Source organism: Nerophis ophidion, linkage group LG08 (assembly GCF_033978795.1).
Source record: "Nerophis ophidion isolate RoL-2023_Sa linkage group LG08, RoL_Noph_v1.0, whole genome shotgun sequence".
NCBI classification, from domain to species: Eukaryota; Metazoa; Chordata; class Actinopteri; order Syngnathiformes; family Syngnathidae; genus Nerophis; species Nerophis ophidion.
The window spans coordinates 54062663-54086792 of NC_084618.1; the positions used below are offsets into that span (position 1 = coordinate 54062663).

At 38.1% G+C, this 24130-nt stretch overlaps 1 protein-coding gene across 3 annotated transcripts in view; it reads right to left on the bottom strand.

The window, feature by feature from the left end:
• snx29 (sorting nexin 29) overlaps positions 1-24130 on the bottom strand; it is a 350232-nt gene that overhangs the window by 135569 nt on the left and 190533 nt on the right. For all 3 annotated transcript variants that reach the window (XM_061908913.1, XM_061908914.1, XM_061908915.1), the window contains exon 16: positions 5744-5860. In XM_061908913.1, coding sequence (XP_061764897.1) covers positions 5744-5860 — 117 coding nt within the window. The remainder of the gene's footprint in view (positions 1-5743; positions 5861-24130) is intronic.

Here is a 24130-nt window from a genome sequence, read left to right on the forward strand (position 1 = left end):
TCCCTAGTGTATGTCTGATATGCGTCAGTCTATTTAGTGGCCTATGTCCCTTGAGGAACCACATGACCAATTCCAGATGTTGGCAATCGGCATGATTGCGTGTGAAAAAGAGGGTGTGATTTATACGCCATCCCTGCCACCCAGAGCTGGCTTATTGTGCTTGAAAACCTGCGGGGAAGAGCAACACTGTCGCCACGGTGATGACCTCAGCATCCTTCAGCTCTGTTTACACTCTCCAAGGGGTGCACACAAAAATACCAGATTGTAAAGTAGCGGGATATGCGTTGAGGTATACTGTAAAGACTGAGTTAAAGTGACCAAGATTTGGAGAGAAGCTCTTTGAAGCTGCCGAGTAATAAGGACGCAAAAACAAAGTGAGCAGTCCAGCAAGTGCAGGCTAAATTGAGGGATCAGATATCCGTTCTTCACCTTCCTGAGACGCTCTTCTATAACACCACACCAGCTCACACCAGAGACGGTGTGTTTGTGTGTGCATGTCAGTGTCAGTGTGTGAGCTGCAGTCAAATAGATCTGTGTGCTATGTTTTACTTGTGTTCACTATCCTTCCATAGAAAAAGTGCAATCTCGAGGCAAAATCTTACCAGTAACACTTTAAAACTGTGTGATTTTAATCAGTAAAAGCAAATTGCCGTATGCCCGGGTTAGTTTTTGCCACATCCCTCACTTAAAGCGTGAGTGAAGCCCATGTGAAGAAGGCAACACAGACCAGATAAGTCCGAAAAAGAAAAAGATGATGCAGTATTATCTGCTCAGAAATTGTGCCTGGTGGTTGTTTGAGCACACTGCAGCTGGTGCGGGATGAATTCACACGCAGGATTCCCACCCGAATGAGGCAAAAACTAATCCAGACCTATTTTAATTTTATCTTTTTATATTTGAACAGCAAACAAACAGGACATTATAAGATGGTGTAACTTTGTGAGTTTTTTATTGTGTTTATTATTGGTAGGTTATCTTTTTTTTCCTAATATTTTCCATTTCTATTATGATATAATAATAATGATTTACTCTATGTTTTTGTGTTTGGGGGTTTTATTATGAGATGTTGAATAACAAGTAGGTATTCCTCCAGGAATGTCAAAAAAAATTGGATAATCCTGACATAAATGATTTTTTAAAAATACTAATACTACTACTACTACTACTGCTTGTAATATCAATCAACCAGTCAATCAATGTTTATTTATATAGCCCTAAATCACAAGTGTCTCAAAGGGCTGCACAAGCCACAACGAGATCCTTGGTTCAGATCCCACGTCAGGGCAAGGAAAAACTCAACCCAGTGGGATGACAATGAGAAACCTTGGAGAGGACCCCTCCTTCCTGCCCCCCGGTGCAATGGATGTCACGTGGATCTAGCATAATATTGTGAAAGTCCAGTTCATATTAATAATACGAATAATATTAATACAAATAATAACATGGGTAATTAGTAATAGTGTTATTAGTATTAGTGTTTGGTTAAAAACAAACTCGTTAGATTTGACTACAATTTGGATTTACTTAATTAAGACATCCGTACCACTGTCAATCATGAGATCGACAGGCGGATCGGTGTAACGTCTTCAGTAATGCGGACGCTGTATCGATCCGTTGTGGTGAAGAAGGAGCTGAGCCGGAAGACAAAGCTCTCAATTTACCGGTCGATCTACAGGTATGTTCCCATCCTCACCTATGGTCATGGGCTCTGGGTTATGTACAAAAGGACAAGATCACGGGTACAAGCGGCCAAAATGAGGTTCCTCCGCCGGGCTGCGGGGCTCTCCCTTAGAGATAGGGTGAGAAGCTCTGCAATCCGGGAGGAGCCCAAAGTAAAGCCACTGCTCCTCCACATGGAGAGGAGCCAGATGAGGTGGTTCGGGCATCTGGTCAGGATGCCACCCGAACACATCCCTGACGTTGGATAAGCGGAAAAGAAAATGGATGGATGGATGGATGGTACCACTGTCAATTACCATTTGATCAGGTTTTAATTTATTAATTATCTTACATGTTTCTTAATTTAATTTTAGTATACTGTAGAAAAAAAAATCTGAATCTGTATGCAATGTTACCTGCTTTTGAATTTTAAGCCTGTTTCCTTGCAGGAGTTTACATGTGTAACGCTAAAACCTTGGGAGAAATCAAAGGGTTTCACAGCGGGGTATTCCATTTTGAACACCCAGTCAAGTTATCAAATATATTCCCTTTCCTTGTCAAATACACTGCAAAGGAATGGTTTAAATTTAAGGTGGCCCCTCTAATAATGAGATCTGTGGCAATTATTTAATAGTTCTGGACTGGAGTTCTGGATTCCATATTGTGTAGTATGTGTTTTGGTAGCCTCTTCATCACGAATCAGAATATGTGTGTGCAAAATTTTAATGAATTAGCAAATATGTCTGCCAGATGCATTGCTGCAGGTTGTAGCAATAAAATTAAAGAAGAGGTCAGCCTGCATAAATTTCCAAATAATGGACATATTACAAAAGAATGAACCTCTCCAGTCAAATTGACTGGTGCAATTTGATTCGGGACGGGCCGAGCCAGCGGGTTGTAATTTTCAGCGGTCATTCTATTGATTCTGACTTTGAAAAAGAAGGGTTGTGGTTGTAGTTTGAATGGAAAGAAGACTCAAGTGATTCTGTATTTTCTCAAACTGGATAATTAGGCTGACATTGAACAGTTGTTCTGTGGACTTTCAGGAAGTATGGGGTGGTCTCTTAAAATAGGTAAAGAAGACTGATATCAAATTTAACCCTGATTGAAAAGTAATTGAAATGTAGATAATCAATGAGCCCTTTGACTGCTTTGAGTGCAGTTGAGTGCCCTTTGAGTGCAGTTGTTTGTGGCTTCATGTCAATATTTGTCTGTACTTATTTGACTGATGCATGTCTTGTTTGTTTGTTACCCCTAGTTTATTATCAATATTTTTTTTGATTAATAGTTTTTGTGGGTTCATTGTTTCGGGGGAGAAAAATATCAACATTTAACATGTGTTTGATCGTATTTTTGGACTGTATACGTCAAATATTTCAATAAGCAATAGTTAAAATAAAAAAAACACTCAAGCGAAATGCGATTCGGAAAGTCAGATTCCCCCTTGAAGACCGAAAGACTAATTCAGAACTTGTGGAAAAACGGACAAAGAAAAACAAGACAAAAAGAAGGTAAGATGCTAGTATTCTATTTTATGTCTTTTACTACAGATGTTTTCTTCAAAATGCTTGAGGAAAATCTGACTGCATGAGAAAACAGGCTGTGGTGTCTATGGAAGAGAAGAAGGGAAGTCCAGCAATTAAGATTTGGTATATTTCTTTTTTGTGCATATTGTTAACCATATCAGTTTTGAAATAATAATAGACCAGATTGACAAAAACATGCAAATTAATCCAATAATAGTTTTTCATGCCTTTTTCCACACTGTCTAATGGGAAAATGGGCTCTAGTTTGGTAGATGACATCACACAAAGAGGGGGCGGTACATCAAGTCTGGCGATGGAAGGGGGGTGTTCAGAATACAAATATTTATCTACCTATTACTCAAAATCTAACTAATATTATGGGAAAGGAATGTCTGATTCATTTTAAGAAGTAAGAATCACTATTGTTAATTTTTTTTAATATTTATATATTTTTTTATACAAACCCCGTTTCCATATGAGTTGGGAAATTGTGTTAGATGTAAATATAAACGGAATGCAATGATTCGCAAATCATTTTCAACCCATATTCAATTGAATGCACTACAAAGACAAGATATTTGATGTTCAAACTTATAAAATGTTTTCTTTTTTTGGCAAATAATAATTAACTTAGAATTTCATGGCTGCAACACGTGCCAAAGTAGTTGTGAAAGGACATGTTCACCACTGTGATACATCAACTTTTCTTTTAACAACACTCAATAAAAGTTTGGGAACCAAGGAAACTAATAGTTGAAGCTTTGAAAGTGGAATTCATTCCCATTCTTGTTTTATGTAGAGCTTCAGTCGTTCAACAGTCCGGGGTTTCCGCTGTCGTATTTTACGCTTCATAATGCGCCACACATTTTCGATGGGAGACAGGTCTGGACTGCAGGTGGGCCAGGAAAGTACCCACACTCTGTTTTTACGAAGCCACGCTGTTGTAACACGTGCTGACTGTGGCTTGGCATTGTCTTGCTGAAATAAGCAGGGGCGTCCATGAAAAAGACGGCGCTTCGATGGCAGCATATGTTGTTCCAAAACCTGTATGTACCTTTCAGCATTAACAGTGCCTTATCAGATGTGTAAGTTACCCATGCCTTGGGCACTAATGCACCCCCATACCATCACAGATGCTGGCTTTTGAACTTTGCTTCGATAACAGTCTGGATGGTTCACTTCCCCTTTGGTCCGGCTGACACGATGTTAAATATTTCCAAAAACAATTTGAAATGTGGACTCGTCAGACCACAGAACACTTTTCCCCTTTGCATCAGTCCATCTTAGATGATTTCGGGGCCCAGAGAAGCCGGCGGCGTTTCTGGATGTTGTTGATAAATGGCTTTTGCTTTGCATAGTAGAGCTTTGACTTGCACTTACAAATGTAGTGACGAACTGTATTTAGTGACAGTGGTTTTCTGTAGTGTTCCTGAGTCCATGTGGTGATATCCTTTACAGATCGATGTCGGTTTTTGTACAGTGCAGTCTGAAGGATCGAAGGTCACGGTCATTCAATGTTGGTTTCCGGCCATGCCGCTTTTGTGGAGTGATTTCTCCAGATTCTCTGAACCTTTTGATGATATTATGGACCGTAGATGTTGAAATCCCTAAATTTCTTGCAATTGCACTTTGAGAAACGTTGTGCTTAAACTGTTTGACTATTTACACACACAGTTGTGGACAAAGGGATGTACCTCCCCCATCCTTTCTTGTGAAAGACTGAGCATTTTTTGGAAAGCTGTTTTTATATCCAATCATGGCACCCACCTGTTCCCGAATAGCCTGCACACCTGTGGGATGTTCCAAATAAGTGTTTTAATGAGCATTCCTCAACATTATCTGTATTTATTGCCACCTTTCCAAACTTCTTTGTCATGTGTTGCTGGCACCAAATTCTAAAGTTAAGGATTATTTGCAAAAAAAAAAATGTTTATCAGTTTGAACATCAATGATGTTGTCTTTGTAGCATATTCAACTGAATATGGGTTGAAAATGATTTGCAAATCTTTGTATTCTGTTTATATTTACATCAAACACAATTACCCAACTAATATGGAAACTGGGTTTGTAAATGGCTGTAATGATAATGTCAATGAGGGATTCCAAAAGTAATGTCTGCTATGTTGGAATTGTTATCAATATTGATACTGTTGTTGATAATATTCATTTTTGTTTGACTGATTTTGGATTGTTTTGTGTCATGTTTTTGTGTCCTCTCAATTGCTCTGTTTATAGCTATTCTGAATGATGCAGGGTGGCGTTTGGTTTTGGAATTAGACTTGCATTATTATGGTAATTTTGCATATTGTTTTGTTTGAGTGATTAATTGAAAAAAATTAAACATTGTTTTTTTAAATTATAAAAGAAGCAAAAAATACATAAAGAGTACTTGTTGGTGAAATGTGGGCTATCTGGGCGCTATGGTTCCGCTAATGTTAATGAGCTTGGGGGAAAATATGAACCTAACTTACAAAGAGTGTAAGTCAAGAAAAGACAGGAAAGGATCTTGACAAAATTAATTTTAGTGGGAAGACATCTGTGTGTTGTTAATAACTCACCGGACCTCTCAGCTCAATAAGTTCCTGTCTCATCTGCACGATGAGGTGGTCTTTAGCCATTAGGGTGCGATATAGACGTTCATTAAACTCGATCAACTCTCCGTGCATCTCGGCCACCTGTAACACACACAAGCACAAATTGGCACGTTATGTCATTAAAACCCAGAGCTGTAATAAAAATGGAAAACAATTAAATTTACAATTCTCGGTTGTACACAGAGAAGGAGCAGTCCAGGTGGAGTCTAATTAGAATTGACAGCAGGACAGATTTTGGGAAACAGTTTAACTACATCCTGTGGTGGAGGGACGGAGCCAAACGGGGAGCAGATCCAGCGTGAGAAAAGTGAAGTAGGCACAAGCAGTTCAGAATTCTGCCAGCCTGCTAATCAATTGTCTTCAGTATTAACGAACCGTGACAGTGTTATCCACAATTCTGTGCGCTCATGCAAATAGTTCTGACAAATGACAATGTGTGTGTATGTTGGATGCCCCATCTTCTTAAACTGGCCAGACAGGGCAGATAGGTCTCTGTCGTGAGACTGACAGCTGTGACACACACTGTGCTTTACACAAGGCACCTGCTGTCACAACCACTTCAGCAGGGTGATGTCACGCGATTAGCAGGTGAGACCAGTTCTGGCACCACTGTTACTATAAGATCGACCGGTAGCCCTTAACTTTTTCACATTCCATTTGAAACAGCATGTCACAGTGTCCTCTTGTGCATACTTGACCGCAAAGTTGCTGGAGTAAAGCCAGAAGAACTTTGCATAGTCTAAAATGAAACACAAATATTCCAGCAGGTGATGTAGAGAATTGACAAGCAATGGAAGTACCGTAAATAATCACTTTGTAAATCAGGGGTCAAAAGGCCTTCTTTCAGGATGAATGTACAACATCTCGTACGGAGTCAAACAAGTGGGAATTACATCTTACATTATTTACAGCACAAATATTGACAATACAGTTGTGGTCAAAATTATTCAACCCCCACACAATTTTGGTGTTTTAGCAAGTTGGACATTTATTCTGTATTTTGTTTATAGTCATATCAAATAAAGATGCATTAAATAGACAAATGCAACTTGAATTACAACATTATATTTTGTAACATACCCAACAGTGTAATTTCTCTTAATATCTCATTGACAAAATTATTCAACCCCTTGAAGATCATAACTCTTAAGAACAGAATTTGAAAAAGGTCTTTTCAATCAGGTGTTGAAAACACCTGTAGATTAACCATAACGTGCAACAATTAAACTGATTGAAAAAGACTGTGACGCTCAGCTTCATGTAGATGGTCAATGGTGTATTTGCAACATGGTGAAGTCCAGGGAGTGGTCAAAGAAGTCAAGAAAGGAGGTAATTTCTCTTCATCAGAAAGGATATGGATATAAGAAAATAGCAAAGACATTACACATTCCAAGAGACACAGTTGGGAGCATAATTCCCAAGTTTAAAGCTAAAGGCACAGTGGAAACACTACCTGGGCGTGGTAGAAAGAGGATGCTGTGTGTGTACAGTGGTGAAAAACCCCCGGGTAACAGCTGAGGAACTACAACAGGACATTGCAGAGGGGGGAACTCAGGTTTCGTCCCAGACAATAAGGCGCGCACTCCATGCCAGAACTCCCAGGCGCACCCCACTTCTGACTACCAGGCACAAGGAAAATAATCTGGACGGACAACCCCAAAGGTTTTGGGAAACTGTTTTATGGAGTGATGAGACAAAACTGGAACTCTTTGGGCCTATGAATCAACGTTATGTCTGGAGGAGAAAAAATGAAGCTTACAAAGAGACGAACACCTTTCCTACTGTTAAGCATGGTGGGGGGTCAATCATGCTCTGGGGCTGTTTCTCTGCCTCAGGTACCGGGAACCTCCAGCGCGTTCAAGGCATTATGAATTCTATTTCCTACCAGGATATATTAGCTGCAAATGTCATGAAGTCAGTGACGAAGCTGAGGCTTGGGAGACGTTGGACCTTCCAACAGGACAACGATCCCAAGCATACCTCCAAATCAACATCAGAGTGGTTGCAGAAGAAGGGCTGGAAGACTCTGCAGTGGCCTTCACAGTCGCCAGACCTAAATCCTAGAAAAAACCTGTGGTGGGACTTGAAGAAGGCAGTTGTAGCACGCAAGCCCAAGAATATGAATGAAGTAGAGGCCTTTGCCCAAGAGGAATGGGCTAAAATACCAGTAGATCGTTGCAAGAAGCTTGTGTCCGGTTATGTATCACGTTTGAAGGGTGTTCTACTAAGTACTAAAGATGCATGTAACTAGGGGATTAAATAATTTTGTCAATGAGATATTGAGAAAAAATTCCTTTTTTGGTATTTTGTAAAATGCAGTGTTACAATTTAAGTTGCATTTGTCTATTTGACACATCTTTATTTGATATGACTATAAACAAAATACGGAATAAATGTCCAACTTGCTAAAACACCAAAATTGTGTGGGGGTTGAATAATTTTGATCACAATTGTAGAAATGCCATGTTGTGTGACTGCATTCAAAGGCAATGTCAAACTAATCATTGAGAGCCTACATGTATGATAAACACAACCACTTAAGTACCCAAATATGCATTCAGCTCTCCGGTCAAAAACAGTGCAATGAATTTATAATACACAAAAAATACCATAACGACCTTAATATAATAAGACAAATCTGAATTAAACACCTCTCTACCTGTTCTATGAAAAAATAATATCATGTTTTCAACAGCAGTGACATATTGAGTACTTTAATGGTTCTCATTCCATTATGCAGGTCCACCTTAATGTTTTGGTTGGTGAGTGTATAGTGCAAAGCAGAATAATTTCAGGGGTACTGATAAAAAATTTAAAAAAAAATGTCTATTCAGCTTTATTTTAATAGTTTTATGAATAACTAACGTATTTCTGTATCACTCCGAAGTATAACTCGTACCAGTCATAAAATACTTCATAAAGATTTCAGATCTGGGGTGCCAATTACGTTGATCTGAAGCTACCGGTTGATCGTGGAGAGGTATAAAATAAATTTATTTACAGATCATCACTCTTCATTCTGACGTCTTATTCGTCCCTTGGTTGACATACACAGCAAGCGAGGACCTTGTGAGATGACCGCTGGCTGGTGTGAGCCCAATGTGAAGAAAAAAAACAACGGCACAGTTCCTGTCTTCACAATAAAAGCGCAGGTTTATCCTGCCTGCGCTAACAAAATAAGAGTCTCAAAAAACTAGCGTACTCAAACTAGGGAGTTACCGAGTTAGCCTTCAATGTAAAAGATATAAAAATGATTATGGAGCTGGACAAATAAGAAGCTGAAAGCCAACCACTTTCATGTGGAATTGGAAAGAAAAGAGGATTTTTGTGGAACGTATCAGCATCTACTATAAATCTTGTGTGATAAATATCAATGCAAGTCATCAGAATAAGGTAATACACCAACTTATATTCTTAGATTATATATATACAGTGGGGCACAAAAGTATTTAGTCAGCCACCGATTGTGCAAGTTCTCCCACTTAAAATGATGACAGAGGTCTGTAATTTTTATCATAGGTACAATTCAACTGTGAGAGACAGAATGGGAAAAAAACATCCAAGAATTCACATTGTAGAAATTTTACAGAATTTATTTGTAAATTATGGTGGAAAATAGGTATTTGGTCAACCATTCAAAGCTCTCACTGATAGAAGGAGGTTTTGGCTCAAAATCTCACGATACATGGCCCCATTCATTCTTTCTTCAACACGGATCAATCGTCCCGTCCCCTTAGCAGAAAAACAGCCCCAAAGCATGATGTTTCCACCCCCATGCTTCACAGTAGGTATGGTGTTCTTGGGATGCAACTCAGTATTCTTCTTCTTCCAAACACGACGAGTTGAGTTTATACCAAAAAGTTCTATTTTGGTTTCATCTATATATATAATGTTTAAAGACCATTTAAGTGGATAAATCAAGGTTTCACTGTATGGACCATTTCAATTTGAGATGCTATAGGAAAAAGTGTGAGTCATTTAATATTACCACTAACACAATAAAAAATCATTTAAAAAAAATGGCTATTAAATTGCCAAATATTACAGTGCCAGGTTAAAGACACCCTTGTAATTAGGGCTCTTAACAAAGTCTTTCATCAACACAACAGAAAAGCTCTAATGAAAAATGCCTTTGATTTGTGCATCTCTTTGTTTCCCAGTATATGGCTATTTAACTGCAGCTCAGAAGCTATGAAGAGAATATCAATGTGCGTGTGTCCTCGGGCTGCCACTTAAATCTCTCCTCAGCCAAATACAACCCAAGCTTCTGAGGAGTCATAAAATAAAAAGGTAGATACCACGCCTTCACATCCATGCGGCTGAGTTTAGAAATACTATTTTCTACTTTACATATAAAGAAGTCTTGAGGGAAATACTAATGAAATAAACGTGCTGTGGGTCAAGTCGACTGAATTACTACTTTAGAGGAATACAAGACTCCCTTAAAGATATTAGTTGTGTGAGGTATTTAAATAACTGGTTTAAATTATCTTAGAATGTGTAAAAATAAATTAAACAACTATATTACTTTCTTCAATCTTTAACGAGTTCTCTGGCCTCTCCCATTGTTCTAAGTATTCCTTGAGCCAATGAGTGCTGTCAAACAAATCATTGTATGTAATGCAACAGGACTTGCTGCAGTCAATCATGATCACTAAGGAGAAGTTAATCGACCATCATCCAAATCCTTCCACACCACTTGTAAAGTAGTAGCTCAACTTACAAGTTTAATTGGTTCTGTGACAGAGTTCATAACTCAAAACGCTTGTATCTTAAATCAACATAACCTATTGAAATGAACTGAAATCAATTCAATTTGTAATTGGCCTGCCCAAAACAGTACCATATTATTACATAATATGCCTTAAAAAACTAACTTTTAGAAAAAAAATAGTGTACAAAACAATACAATAGAATGTACTACAAACAACTATTAAAAAAAATAACAATAATGTATAGCATTTACCTAGGAGAGTATGACCTTCTCGCTGCTTCTCCGTCAAACACACTATCAGCAGCTTTTATGTAATTTCACGGATAAATGTCTGCCATTTACATGTTACTTCAACATGCGTGGCTGGAATTATACTCCTTCTCCAATATGGTGCACACTAGCAGTGATAAGCTTGAAATGCTTTGCTAACTTAGTGACAACTTTTGTCAAGTGTTTAAGGATTTTTTTCTTTAATTCTATGAATACAACCCACTTCTTCTTTTCAGAGCTGTCCTTTACGCTTACTGTCTTCCATCCCCTGGTTGGAAAATGTATATGCTTGCATTTATTTCTGATGCATTACTAATTTAGTAACATAGAGCATAATATAAATATAGAGCAAAATAACACTGACGATAAATAAAATAAGTACAAATTGGTGTTATTTTAATACTAAATATGGAGTAAAAATAGCTATATAAAGTGTTATCACATTACTTTGACCAGTGTGAAAAAGCAACAATGTTAAATAATTCTACACATTTCATTGTTAATTCTGACACTAAATTGAGTAGAATTAACTCTGAAAAGTTGACACTGGCCATTGAGTAAATTTTACTCTATTTTTCAGTGGGACCAAATGTTATCCGAAACCGAGTTAATATTACCTCTTTAAAAGTTAATCCAACATACTGTTTTTTACTGTGCAGTAACGTCAGGGGCCTCATGTAAAAAGGGTTGTGTGGATGTTCTACTAAAAATAGACGTTCGTTAAAATTCAGAAAACTACGTACGCAATTGGAATGTATCAAAATATGTGCATGCATAAATACAAGCACATTTATTTTTTGCATCGTAATCAACTTGGAAATGATTGCACGAGTTTGCTTGGCTAGGCACGCTCTTTTATACATTCTCAAATCATGTTAGAAGGCGCCACGTGCCTGATTTCTGCATGCCCTGTCCAATAACAAGTTAGGAGGATGTCCTTGTTCCTGCTGTTTCGAGCAAACAACAGCGGGTTGAAATCGTACAAAAGCTGTGTGCTCCGGAATCCTCAGACAGGGTGAAATTAAAAAAAACTAATTGTCAGGCACGGGGAAGAAAATGAAGTAGAAGATAGATGTAGGTCGCCAAAAAAGACGAGAGTTTGAAAAGATAGTCGCTGAGTCGATGAAACTAGCTACGTAGGTGTCCCCTTCCGCTCTGTGTGTTTTTCCCGAAGTCCAGCAGCAGACGATGTTCCCCAAGGCAGACGACCATCCATCAATATGATATGTAAAACTTTAAAGAGTAAGCGATTTAGATTACCCCTTATATAAATATAATTTGTGTAATGCCCAACAAAATGTGTTAATACAGTATGCCGCCCACAACAAGGTTACCATTTCATGTGAACTTTATTTTATATTAAAACCTATCAGCGCTCTCAAAAGGGATATGAACAAATTTGACTTTTGTTTGATTACTCAATTTATTATAACAACCCAGGAGAGGACTGTCGCATCCATACGTGACAGTCGGCCCCAGCCCTCCAAGATCCCTGGTTTCAGAGGTGCCAGCGAGCCGCCGGATTCTGCCCGCAGAATTCACAGAAACACATTGTGACAGCCTGCTCAGTGGCCTTGTAGTTAGAGTGTCCGCCCTGAGATTGGAAGGTCATGAATTCCAACCCCAGCCGAGTCATACCTAATACTATAAAAAATGTGACCCATTACCTCACTGTTTGGCACTTAGCATCAAGGTTTGGAATTGGGGGTTTAATCACCAAAATGATTCCCGAGCGTGGCCACCGTTGCTGCTCACTGCTCCCCTCACCTCTCAGGGGGTGGAACAAGGTAATGGGTCAAATGCCGGGGGTAACTGTCACTTCCACAGACAGTTTGACTATCAGTGGTACTTTAACTTTAAGCAGTAGGTGACAAAATGGTCGCTACATTCTGCTAAATATAATATGAAACATTAAATGGATTGGCGAAAAAGTAGATTTTGGGTCTTTGTCTCGGTCGTTTTTACAACGTTGAATCAAATGTTGGTAAAGCCCGAACATCTGTGTGTGTGGCCAAAGCCTCCACAGCATGTGGAAATGTATGTACGTGAAGCATGAAGCTCACAATTCTATTTATAATGTCAGTCTTGATACATCTTAACTTTGCCGTGAAAAAGGGCGTATGCCATGTTTTTGTGCGAAAGCAAGCTTGATACATGAGGCCCTGGATGTTTAGGGTGGATCTTTGTGGCATTTGCTGTGCTAAATGTTGTTGTGGATGCTTGTAACAGCAAAACAGTTAGCAGGGAGACAGCCCTTATGTAAAAACACTCTTAGTTGAGGTACCGCTGTATGAGACTTATGTATATGTATTAGGGCTGTGAATCTTTGGGTGTCCCACGATTCGATTCAATATCGATTCTTGGGGTCACGATTCGATAATATATCGATTTTTTCAATTTGATTCTCAATTCCAAAACGATATTTTTCCGATTCAAAACGATTCTGTATTCATTCAATACATAGGATTTCAGCAAGATCCACCCCAGTCTGCTGATATGCTAGCAGAGTAGTAGATTTTTTTTTTTTTAAAAAGCTTTTATAATTGTAAAGGACAATGTTTTACCAACTGATTGCAAGAAGGTAAATTTGTTTTAACAATTAAACAAACCAATAATAAGACTTATTTTATCTTTGTGAAAATATTGGACACAGTGTGTTGTCAAGCTTATGAGATGCGATGCAAGTGTAAGCCACTGTGACACTTTACTTTTATTTTTATAAATGTCTAATGATAATGTCAATGAGGGATTCGTAATCATTGCTATGCTGAAATTATAACTAACATTGATACTGTTGTTGGTAATATTAATTTTTGTTTCACTACTTTTGGTTTGTTCTGTGTCGTGTTTGTGTCTCCTCTCAATTGCTCTGTTTATTGTAGTTCTGAGTGTTGCTGGGTCAGGTTTGGTTTTGGAATTGGATTGCATTGTTATGGTATTGCTGTGTAGTGGTTTGTTGGATTGATAAAAATATAATAATAATAATAATAATGATCGATTTCTTAAAAATGAGAATCGATTCTGAATCGCACAACATAAACGATTCGATTCGTAATCGAATCGATTTTTCCCACACCCCTAATATGTATACATATTTATGTACGACTTAGGTATGGATTTGAACCTGTAGGTACAAATCTGACACTTCATAAACTATTATTTAAAATTTTTACACCCAATGTATGCTTTTAAAATCATTAAACATGTCTGCTGTGTTATCATTTTGTCCTGGAAAGTATAAACAGCAAGTGAGGCAAAAATCATCTCTTTGTCAACAACAACAGGGAACAGAAAATGGAAAATCCAAGTCCTTGAAACTGTAATGCTCTCCTCAACATAACAGCTTTCAAAACTCAATTATTTTTAGAGTCTTGCAGCTCTTAATTATAAAAGAACAAAATAAATTTTAAGCACGAGTAACACAATTAATTCTCAGAGAGCTAATCAGTTTTCTTTTTCTGACTTGTGCATCCATAACCATATATATATATATATATATATATATATATATATATATATATATATATATATATATATATATATATATATATATATATATAATTTTCTACAGATCAATTATACAGTATATAAACCTTCAGTTTGACTTGCATTCTCTTCCTTTTACAGTAAGCATCCCATAGTTGCCATCATCCACTCCCAAGGTGATGTGTCTATAATGAAGGTTTGCATCAGGTCAGAAACATCTGCAGGATGAGGAAACTAGTGGTTGAACAAATAAATGACCACAGAAAATGGTCATTACATCACCCAGTGGCAACTTTCAAATAATTAAAGGGCACTGTGAGAACGAGTTGGGAGTTTAATTAAATCCCATTTTCCATTATTTTTTGTAATGGACAAAAACAATGGTGATAATTGGATCCAAAGACCACCAATACACACACAAGGATTAATTAATCAACGAGCAAGACAATTAATTTGTCTTGCATTTGAATATGTCTACTTCCTAAATCCTCCTGTCTGACATTTTATTGAAAAGGTGCTTGTTTTAGCAATGGTGGACAAACATAACAATCAATAATTATGATCCCTATATTGTCTCGGACGTGACGCAATGACATAGCAGTTGAAACTGGGACAAACAAAAATCATCTATTCCAGGATTTTTTTATTCATTGTTCAGAAAAGGCAACGTGAAAGAAAATCTGTTTTAAACTTGTTTTTAGGACTGTAAAGGTAAAATACCTCACAACATCTTCTGCCAAAGGGAAATTACTCATGACAAATGCAGTGCACTATTGCTAACGCTGTCATCTTTACCCTTTATTCTGTGTAAGCAAGAACAAATTGGCATCGTTCGTCAACTGCAACGCAAAATAATGCATCTTACCATAAGCAACCTCGTTTACCAGAGTAGACTTGATGGTCTCAGCACAATTCTAACATTTGAAATGGTCTATTTGGATTATATGACAACCTTATATGCATTTATTTGGTTTAAATCAGTGGACCTCAAACTTTTTTCACCAAGTACCACCTCAGAAAACACTTGGCATTCCAAGTACAAACTAACTAATAATAAAATAACATTTTAAAAGGTCTATTTGGATTGTATGAGGACACTATATGCATTTATTTGGTTTAAATCAGTGGATCTCAAACTTTTTTCACCAAGTAGCACCTCAGAAAACACTTGGCATTCCAAGTACATCCATCCATCCATTTTCTACCGCCTATTCCCTTTGGGGTAGCAGGGGGCGCTGGTGCCTATCTCAGCTACAATCGGGCGGAAGGCGGAGTACACCCTGGACAAGTCGCCACCTCATCGCAGGGCCAACACAGATAGACAGACAACATTCACACTCACATTCACACACTAGGGCCAATTTAGTGTTGCCAATCAACCTATCCCCAGGTGCATGCCTTTGGAAGTGGGAGGAAGCCGGAGTACCCGGAGGGAACCCACGCATTCACGGGGAGGACATGCAAACTCCACACAGAAAGATTCCGAGCCCGGGATTGAACCCCAGACTACTCAGGTTCCAAGTACATAATAACCAATAATAAGTAGTCCCAAATATGCATTAAAAATAAGGAAAAGGTTTTATTCAACAAATATACTTAATATCAATGGTCACTTTAATATTACACACAGTTTGAACAGTAACACTGTGTTTGAATATTTAATTAGGTGATTCTTTGGCGTACCACTAAATGGAGCCCGGGTACCACTAGTGGTACACATACCACGGTTTGGTAATCCCTGGTACTTTTTCAAATTCAGACTAATTACAGGCAGGGTTAAGTGTTGCAGAGTGAGCCTCTACTTCCTGAAAAAGTTATATTTGCGAGAATATTTTACGGCATTTTCCATTTACTCTCTCACCATAGGAACTAGGGTTGTACGGTGTACCGGTAGTTCTATAGTACCGCGATACTAATAAATCATTTTCGGTACTATACCGTCTCTGAAATGTACCGGTGTACGTTGTTTCAGTTGATCTAGAGTGTGAATAATCTGATTTTTTTTTTAATAATTACATGACCGCCCTAATAATAAGACATTGCATAACGTTGACTGCATATTGGAATCACGTGCATTTCTCTGAGTCACTTCAGCACATCTGCTCCTCAACAGGAGGAAACATGGCTGAAAGACGGAAGATAGCAAAAGGGTGAAAAAGAGCCAAAGGAACGAGCGTGAGCGAAGACTGATATAGACATCACAAGCTGTTCTGACCGCTATTCACTGGAAGTACAGAAAAGGCAAAACATCTACGGTGAAACACGGGGAGAGAGAAAGGAGTAAAGTGTGAGAAAGATGAGAGCAGCAGATGGACCACTTGAAAAGGCAAAGATGGGTGTTTGTAAAAAGGCTAAATCTGGCCAATGATATAGCTCCTTGTCACCACTCGGATCACACATTGTTTTGTGTATGTGCTTTTATTACCAACAAAGGTTGTGTAACTGTCAGCCTTTTTTCTCTCTTGTTTTATAGTTCCATCATAAGCAGAATCACATGTGTTTTTTGTTCCTGTCTTCACCTCACTGAGCAACTTATTTCACTGATAAAACTTTGTCAGTACCAAGATCGTAATAGCTGGTAGTTATGGAAGCACACGATGATGTTTTAATTATTTGCAAACAAATATGTGCCTCCCTGATGCTAAATGATTGTGATCTATAATTGTGTTGTTGTGGTCAGGCAAGGAATACAACTCCCAGATAATTGACCGTTTATTAAATTCCCAGCTTGAACACACTAATACAACCCTTACTCTAATTAGACATGGCAGGCTTACCATCATTTCTTCATATGCCATTGAGGGTGTCTTTTTTTATAGCAATAACTTCATCGACTTAATCATTTCCCACATAGAAAATAATGGAAAGTGACTAAATAAATAATTCCTACCCTTTTGAACATGTTAATAAAGTACAATTTTTTGGTTTGAATCAGTGATTTCCCAACTGTGTGCAATGTTACAGTGTTCAAACATTACATATACTTGATGAATTAAACTTTGTTTTTAACAAATATTTAGGCCTATTACGCTACTGTATTTTAATGTTGGTCATTATGGTGCTACTTAGAGACACAAGTTTTTTTCTAAGGTGGTACTTGGTGAAAACGTTTGAGAACCACTGGTTTGGATCAATATTTATCCCTAGTCACATAATTCTAGGGAAGAGGTTTTTCAAAGTGTTGCAGAGGGAGCCTGCCTGAATACATATAGGACACAATAAGTAATAAAACAAGATGTTAAAGCCCACTTAAGAACATTCAGTTTTTTTGGCGCCAGTGAACCAAAGCAGTAGTGTTTTTCCAGAAGAAGACCACATTTCCCATGAAAACTAGGGCATATAGTGTCAAACTGACATGAATGCCGCTGTAATATTGACACAAATATTAATGTTGTGGTCCGCTGCGTGGATCATATTCTGTTTAGGTTTTTTGGGTCGCGTGTGTTTTTCTATTAGTCTTGGACTCCTTTTGTTCCTGTTTATGCACCTCTGAGTTTGTTACCATAGCAACTTATTACTTTCACCTGCCGCTTGTGTTCCTGACGCACAAATGTTTGTCATCACTGACATTATTATTTAAGCCTGCCTTTGCCAGTTAGTCGGCTGGCTGGCTTCTTTGTTTTTTGCATCACACGACTGCCACGTAAGTTTATTCTTGTCTACTAGACCCTGCTAAGTATCACAGTCTGTGCTAATTGTTAGCCTTAGCTTCCGGTGCGCTCGGCACCTCATCCAGTCGGTTTGTTTTCTGTTTTTGTACCAGTATTGTTATTTTAAAATTAAATCAAGTTGCTACCTGCAAGTCCTGCCCGGTTTTCATCCTTTGCATCCTGGGAGAACAAAAATCCCGCATCACCATGCGACACGAACGTGACAATTATGTCTTTAATGGCTAAGCTGATGTTAGTAGCATACACAATCAAGAAATTATCTTGGATTGCGCTACAAACATGACACTACTACAAAGCATGTATCGGGGATGATGCATGTCTAAAGCAAAGTAAGACTGGCGGGAGAGTGTTTTTGGAAAGACGTAGTGTGGAACTGCGAACTATCACGCTACCAAGCAAATTTCCCCAAGCTAACATTGGCATTATCATTTGGATTTGATCATCGAAAAGTACTTACTAGTTTGGCAGAACAGAGCCAAGGCAACATAGGTCTGAAATACCTCGTCTTTGAACTCACGCCAGCGAGTGAAAGCTGGGGCAATGTTGATCCTGGCTGTTCTTATAATCAGGGAAAGCGCCGTTTATCTTTTTTGGTCTTTTTAGACAAAAATGTCAGCTTTGATCACACATCAGGGCAAGAAAAAATTAAACCCAATGGGATTAAGGAGAAACCTTGGAAGGGGACGCACATGTGGGGACCCCCCTTGGGTGACAATGAATGCCAAGTGGATCCAGTTATTAGCGTGAGAAGTAGGTTAGATATAGTTATATAATACGATTCAAATTTAGAGTAAGATTTCTAATTCGGTCCTAATATTTGAGTGGGCCCCGATCTCAAAAAGGTTAGGAACCCTTGCTTTGCTTTATACAATGCTGCAGCTAATTTATAATTTTTTTTCCAAGTTCACAAGCTTCACATGCTGCCCATAAATTCAGTGAAGTCACATCAGACAAATGAAATTGCCGAACAGGTCATGGTGGACCAATGAAATTGTTCATGTTAAATTCAAATACCCAATCATTTAGTCAGCCATTTAGCGCCTGAAGGATTCAGCCATGTCATGGTGAAAAAAAAAACTAAATGAACAAGATGCAACCCCAAAAGGTGAAGACAATTTTCATAGTTTCAGCGCGCAGGAAGAGAACGACGAAGACTGCGCTCTATTACTTTTCCATTAAGCTACTACTGTATGCTGTGTTAAGACACTGTGTTGTTAAATTTTTGAATTAGCAAATGTGCCTGTGTTGATATTTCATGTTTCAAAACCTGCAACATATAGATTTGTGCGGCCAATATATGTATAATAAATAAATAAATATAAATCAGTCAGAAATTTGATGGGCGCGGCTTGTATTTAGGTGTGCTTTAAGCCCGTAAATCATGCAGTCCATGCACCTTTTACAAATACTAACAACTTGGCATAGATTAACATAATACTCGTGTAAAATCTTGAAAACCAGTTGAAAAATTGCCAGAATATTGGCAGTTTTGACTTTTAAAGGCTGTGATCAGAAACTTTTGATCAGCTGACAGAAGCATATTCAAGTTTTAATGCAGTTTTCAATAAATGCTATATGAGACTTTGAACCTGTATTGCATCTAACGTATCATTGTCAGTATGATACAGTTTTGAGTTTTATGGATTCTTAATCATATACTGCCAGTGCAGCTGCTATTGCAGTAGAGCTTCTTTGTTCAAAAAAGAACAAGTCACCGTTTTATTCGGATCACAGATCAGTTCAAATTGTGTGCTTTTCTAACATTACATGCACACCTGGTGCAAAAAAACTAAATTGTTGTCTAATTCTATGATAACAATGTATAGAGGGCTTTTCTAGACACTGTAAATCCATCATTCATTCAGTCCAGTGACACTATGATGGCGATAAGCTATAATAGAAGACACAGCTGGTCTGGCATTGACTGACAGAATTGTGGCTGCAAATTTGTGACTATAGCCTCTACCAAACATTTGTTTACATTCGTACACAAGTGTAACTGGCACTGGCAGTAAGGCGGGGGAAGTGTCTTGCCCAAGGACACAACGGCAGTGACTAGGATGGATTTGTACCAGGAACCCTCAAGTTTCAAAACAATCACTCTACCATCTGAGCCACGTCGCCCCTATTTTGATATGATTATGAAAATTTAGTAGTATCCAATACAGGCGGAGCTGGAGGCCGGATTACAAAGGCTCATTTAGTTGTTGTTTCTTTGACACAGAAAAATAATGTAAAAATCCTGCAAATTGTGAATCTATCTAAAACACAACAGCATAATGCTGTGTGAAAGGAAGCATCCCGAATACTGTCAACTTTTTTGGGGTGGGGATTGACCCTGGTGGCTTGTAATTCTTATACTTGTTCCAAATGTTTTCTTATGTTTAATTAATGAGCGCGTAGATCAATGGAAGAGTCCAACTCCCACTGGAAGTTTTTGACCTATATATTCAAACACCCTCTCCCCTGTAGTTCTTAGTTTAAGACACAAGGTAGATAGAATGTACAGGACAGTAAATGAATCAAACTAATGTATATGTGCTGAAAATGTAAATGTATTGTCACATTAATTGCAGTGCAGTTAGGCTATATTTGTTAAAATAATTATGATTATGAATGTCTGCAGAATTATAAAAAGAAAACATGAAACGGTGAGAGTAAAATACTACAAATAGAACATACAGTACATACACACAATCATCACAGTGAAACTTCATGTTAGACACATTCTGCATATCAACCTGTCAAAGTTGGAGTACATTTTACCTGATTTTGTGAAAATGGGAAAGACAAATGGTTTCAAGTCAAAGCTCATTCATGTGTAGTTCTTTTTTTCCATTAAAACCAGTAGTACTACTGGTAGCACGAGTCAGTATCTGCAGCCTACAAAAGTTGATCAACATGCACTGTGGTGGGAAAGTTTACTGTATTTTAACACTATATCAGGGCAATGCAATACTGGTGGCTGTAAGGGACCTAAACCCAGCAGCAGGAACATAGTCTTTCTGCAAGAGGGAACAACCTTATGTGACTATTGTGTCAGCAGTGGGGATGACCATAATGGCACCAGTGCCAACGTTAAATGAAAAGCTGAGTTCATATCAATGCCTCATTTTGGTGGTAAAATAATAATTACCGGTACTATCAATTTATAGTTTTTTTTAATGAAGTGGCACCAAAATGAGGCAAACATACCACTGCCAGGGTCAACTGCCGTGTTGACCCCACGGTTGTGGGTTAGTTTTTCACCTGCATACACAACGGTGAGCATAGTTTTCTCTATCTACCCGCTGTCCCTCTACTCTGTCCCTCTATCTCAAATGAACTAGTGGAGACAGATATCCCCCACACATAGCCTGGGTTCCGATTGTGGTTTCTTCCTTAGAAAGAGCTATTGATTACCTCCATAGCCAAGTGCTTGCTAATGTGGGCCTCTGTTGGTGCTCATGTATGAGGCACGTTTACTTGACTAAGTTACCTATTTTACTAAATTAATACTTGACTCTTGCATGTACATTTAACTGACACTGTTTTAATGGCAGTATAACATCACCACAGTCATGTACCAATACGGTATTAAAATATATACAATTTTCCTTAACAAAATAAATCGTCGAGTGCAGTGGTTCTCAACCTTTTTTCAGTGATGTACCCCCCGTGAACATTTTTTTAATTCAAGTATCCCCTAATCAGAGCACAGCATTTTTGGTTGAAAAAAAGAGATAAAGAAGTAAAATACAGCACTATGTCATCAGTTTCTGATTTGTTCAATTGTACAACAGTGCAACAAAATGCTAATTTGTAGTGGTATTTCTTAAACTATTTGGCAAAAAAGATGTACAAATAACTAAAAACTTGTTGAAAAATAAACAAGTAATTCAATTATAAATAAAGATTTCTACACATAGAAGTAATCATCAACGTAAAAAAGTGCCCTCTTTGGGGATTGTAATAGAGATCCCTCTGGATTCATGAACTTAATTGTAAACATTTCTTCACAAAAAAAGAAATCTTTAACATCAATATTTATGGAACATGTCGACAAAAAATCTAGCTGTCAACACTGAATATTGTATTTTTTGAATTTCTTTTCACAGTTTATGAACTTACATTAATATTTTGTTGAAGTATTTTTCAATAAATATATTTATAAAGGATTTTTGAATTGTTGCTATTTTAAGAATATTTAAAAAAAATCTCACGTACCCCTTGGCATACTTTCAAGTACCCCCATTTGAGAACCACTGGTCTAGTGCACAATAAATATGCAGAAGCAAAACTCTTATTGGCTACCATTTAAATAATTTCGGTTTTGCCCTCAAAGCCTTCTTGTATCCAGAGATGTACTCCCTGAGCTTGTAAACAATAAGAATAAACACCCACAACAAATATTTAGTAATAACAAGAAAAAGGAAAAGATAAATATCGATCTAATCACTTCAGTATAGTTTATATACTGATATTATACGAGGGTATCAGTAGTTTCAAATTCTGAATCGATCTGCAACAGCAACGTGGCATGTTGATGCCGGAGGTCGTCTATCCAGGAAGGGGCGGAACGACAGCAAGCAGCTTGCAGGTAAGAAGAAAAGATTTATTCGCATAAATCATGGGCAACAATACCAAAAAAACGTGCATATAGCACTACAAGCTAACGGGATAGCTACCTAGAAAATACTAAGGTGGAACTTAGCGCAAGAAACAAAAGGAATACGTTGCATGAGAGCAAACTAAAGCAGGATGAGTGAGGCAAAAAGGCAGGACTAAATAGCTCTCTGATTAGTGCTCGGCAGCAGCTCAGCATGCCAAACACAATTTAGAGGCAGGTCAAAACAAAAAGCACCAATGACAACCAAAAGACACAAACTCAAGGATAGTGAACTGAAACCATAAGTGAATCACAACCTCAATGAACGTAAACTAACTATGATCCGGGCAACGGATCAGCCCTACATTACATTGAAGCTTCAGCGATTAGCTTTTTGTGTCATTCCTTATTACTTCTTTTTCAAAAGTTCATAAATATTGTGTTTGCAGAGAAATTTCCTGAGAGTGCATGAGTGTGTGCCTTTAAAAGGCGGGGCCTGTGGTCAAGTGTAACGTGACGTCAGCGAGAGCGCGCTCATTAGCTGTTTTAGCTCAGCATTGATAGTCTGCGAACTGGAATGTTTTCACTGATAGTTAATAAAGCGGTTGAACATGTGTCAATGGCTGTGTCTTTGTCCAGAAATGGGGTATTGTAGGATTGTTATTGTGGTCGATTCTCAATGTTTTGGTGCTGATTGGCGGCTTCGTACTGTGGAAAAACAACACATTCATTGCAGATTGCTTTGCAAGAACATGGAAATGGAAATGTTTCTCCCTCAGCGTGCATCCCTTTTCAACAAACCTTTCATGTGAGTACAATCTTTAGCATGTGGGACACAGCTGCGATAAAGATTGGCAGGGCTTGACAGCTCATCAGCTGATTGCCGATCAGTTTAAAAAAAAAAGGCAAATGTCAGCTTTGGATCCTATCCCAGGATCGAGATCAGGGCATCTCTATTAAAATCAATGTGTGAGTTGAGAGAGGGCAGCTTTTGGGGTTTGTTCATAATCATTCAGACAAATGTGTTGCATTCTGGCACCGTGAGGTATTTTGTGATTCCAAGATGCGGAGGACAGCAGGCATCTTACAGGTAAGATCAGTATTTAATTCCATCAACAAGGCAAAACATAAAGGTGTCGTGCCGCTCGGAAGCGCGAGGCAAAAACATATATGGAACTTACATAGCAAAGGGTAGACATGAAAACAAAACCGCAGCATATACAGTGGGGCAAAAAAGTATTTAGTCAGCCACCGATTGTGCAAGTTCTCCCACTTAAAATGATGACAAAGGTCTGTAATTTTCTTCATAGGTACACTTCAACTGTGAGAGACAGAATGTGAAAAAAAAATCCAGGAGTTCACACTGTAGGAATTTTAAATAATTTATTAGTAAATTATGGTGGAAAATAAGTATTTGGTCAACCATTCAAAGCTCTCACTGATGGAAGGAGGTTTTGGCTCAAAATCTCACGATACATGGCCCCATTCATTCTTTCCTTGAAATGGATCAATCGTCCTGTCCCCTTAGCAGAAAAACAGCCCCAAAGCATGATGTTTCCACCCCCATGCTTCACAGTAGGTGTAGTGTTCTTGGGATGCAACTCAGTATTCTTCTTCCTCCA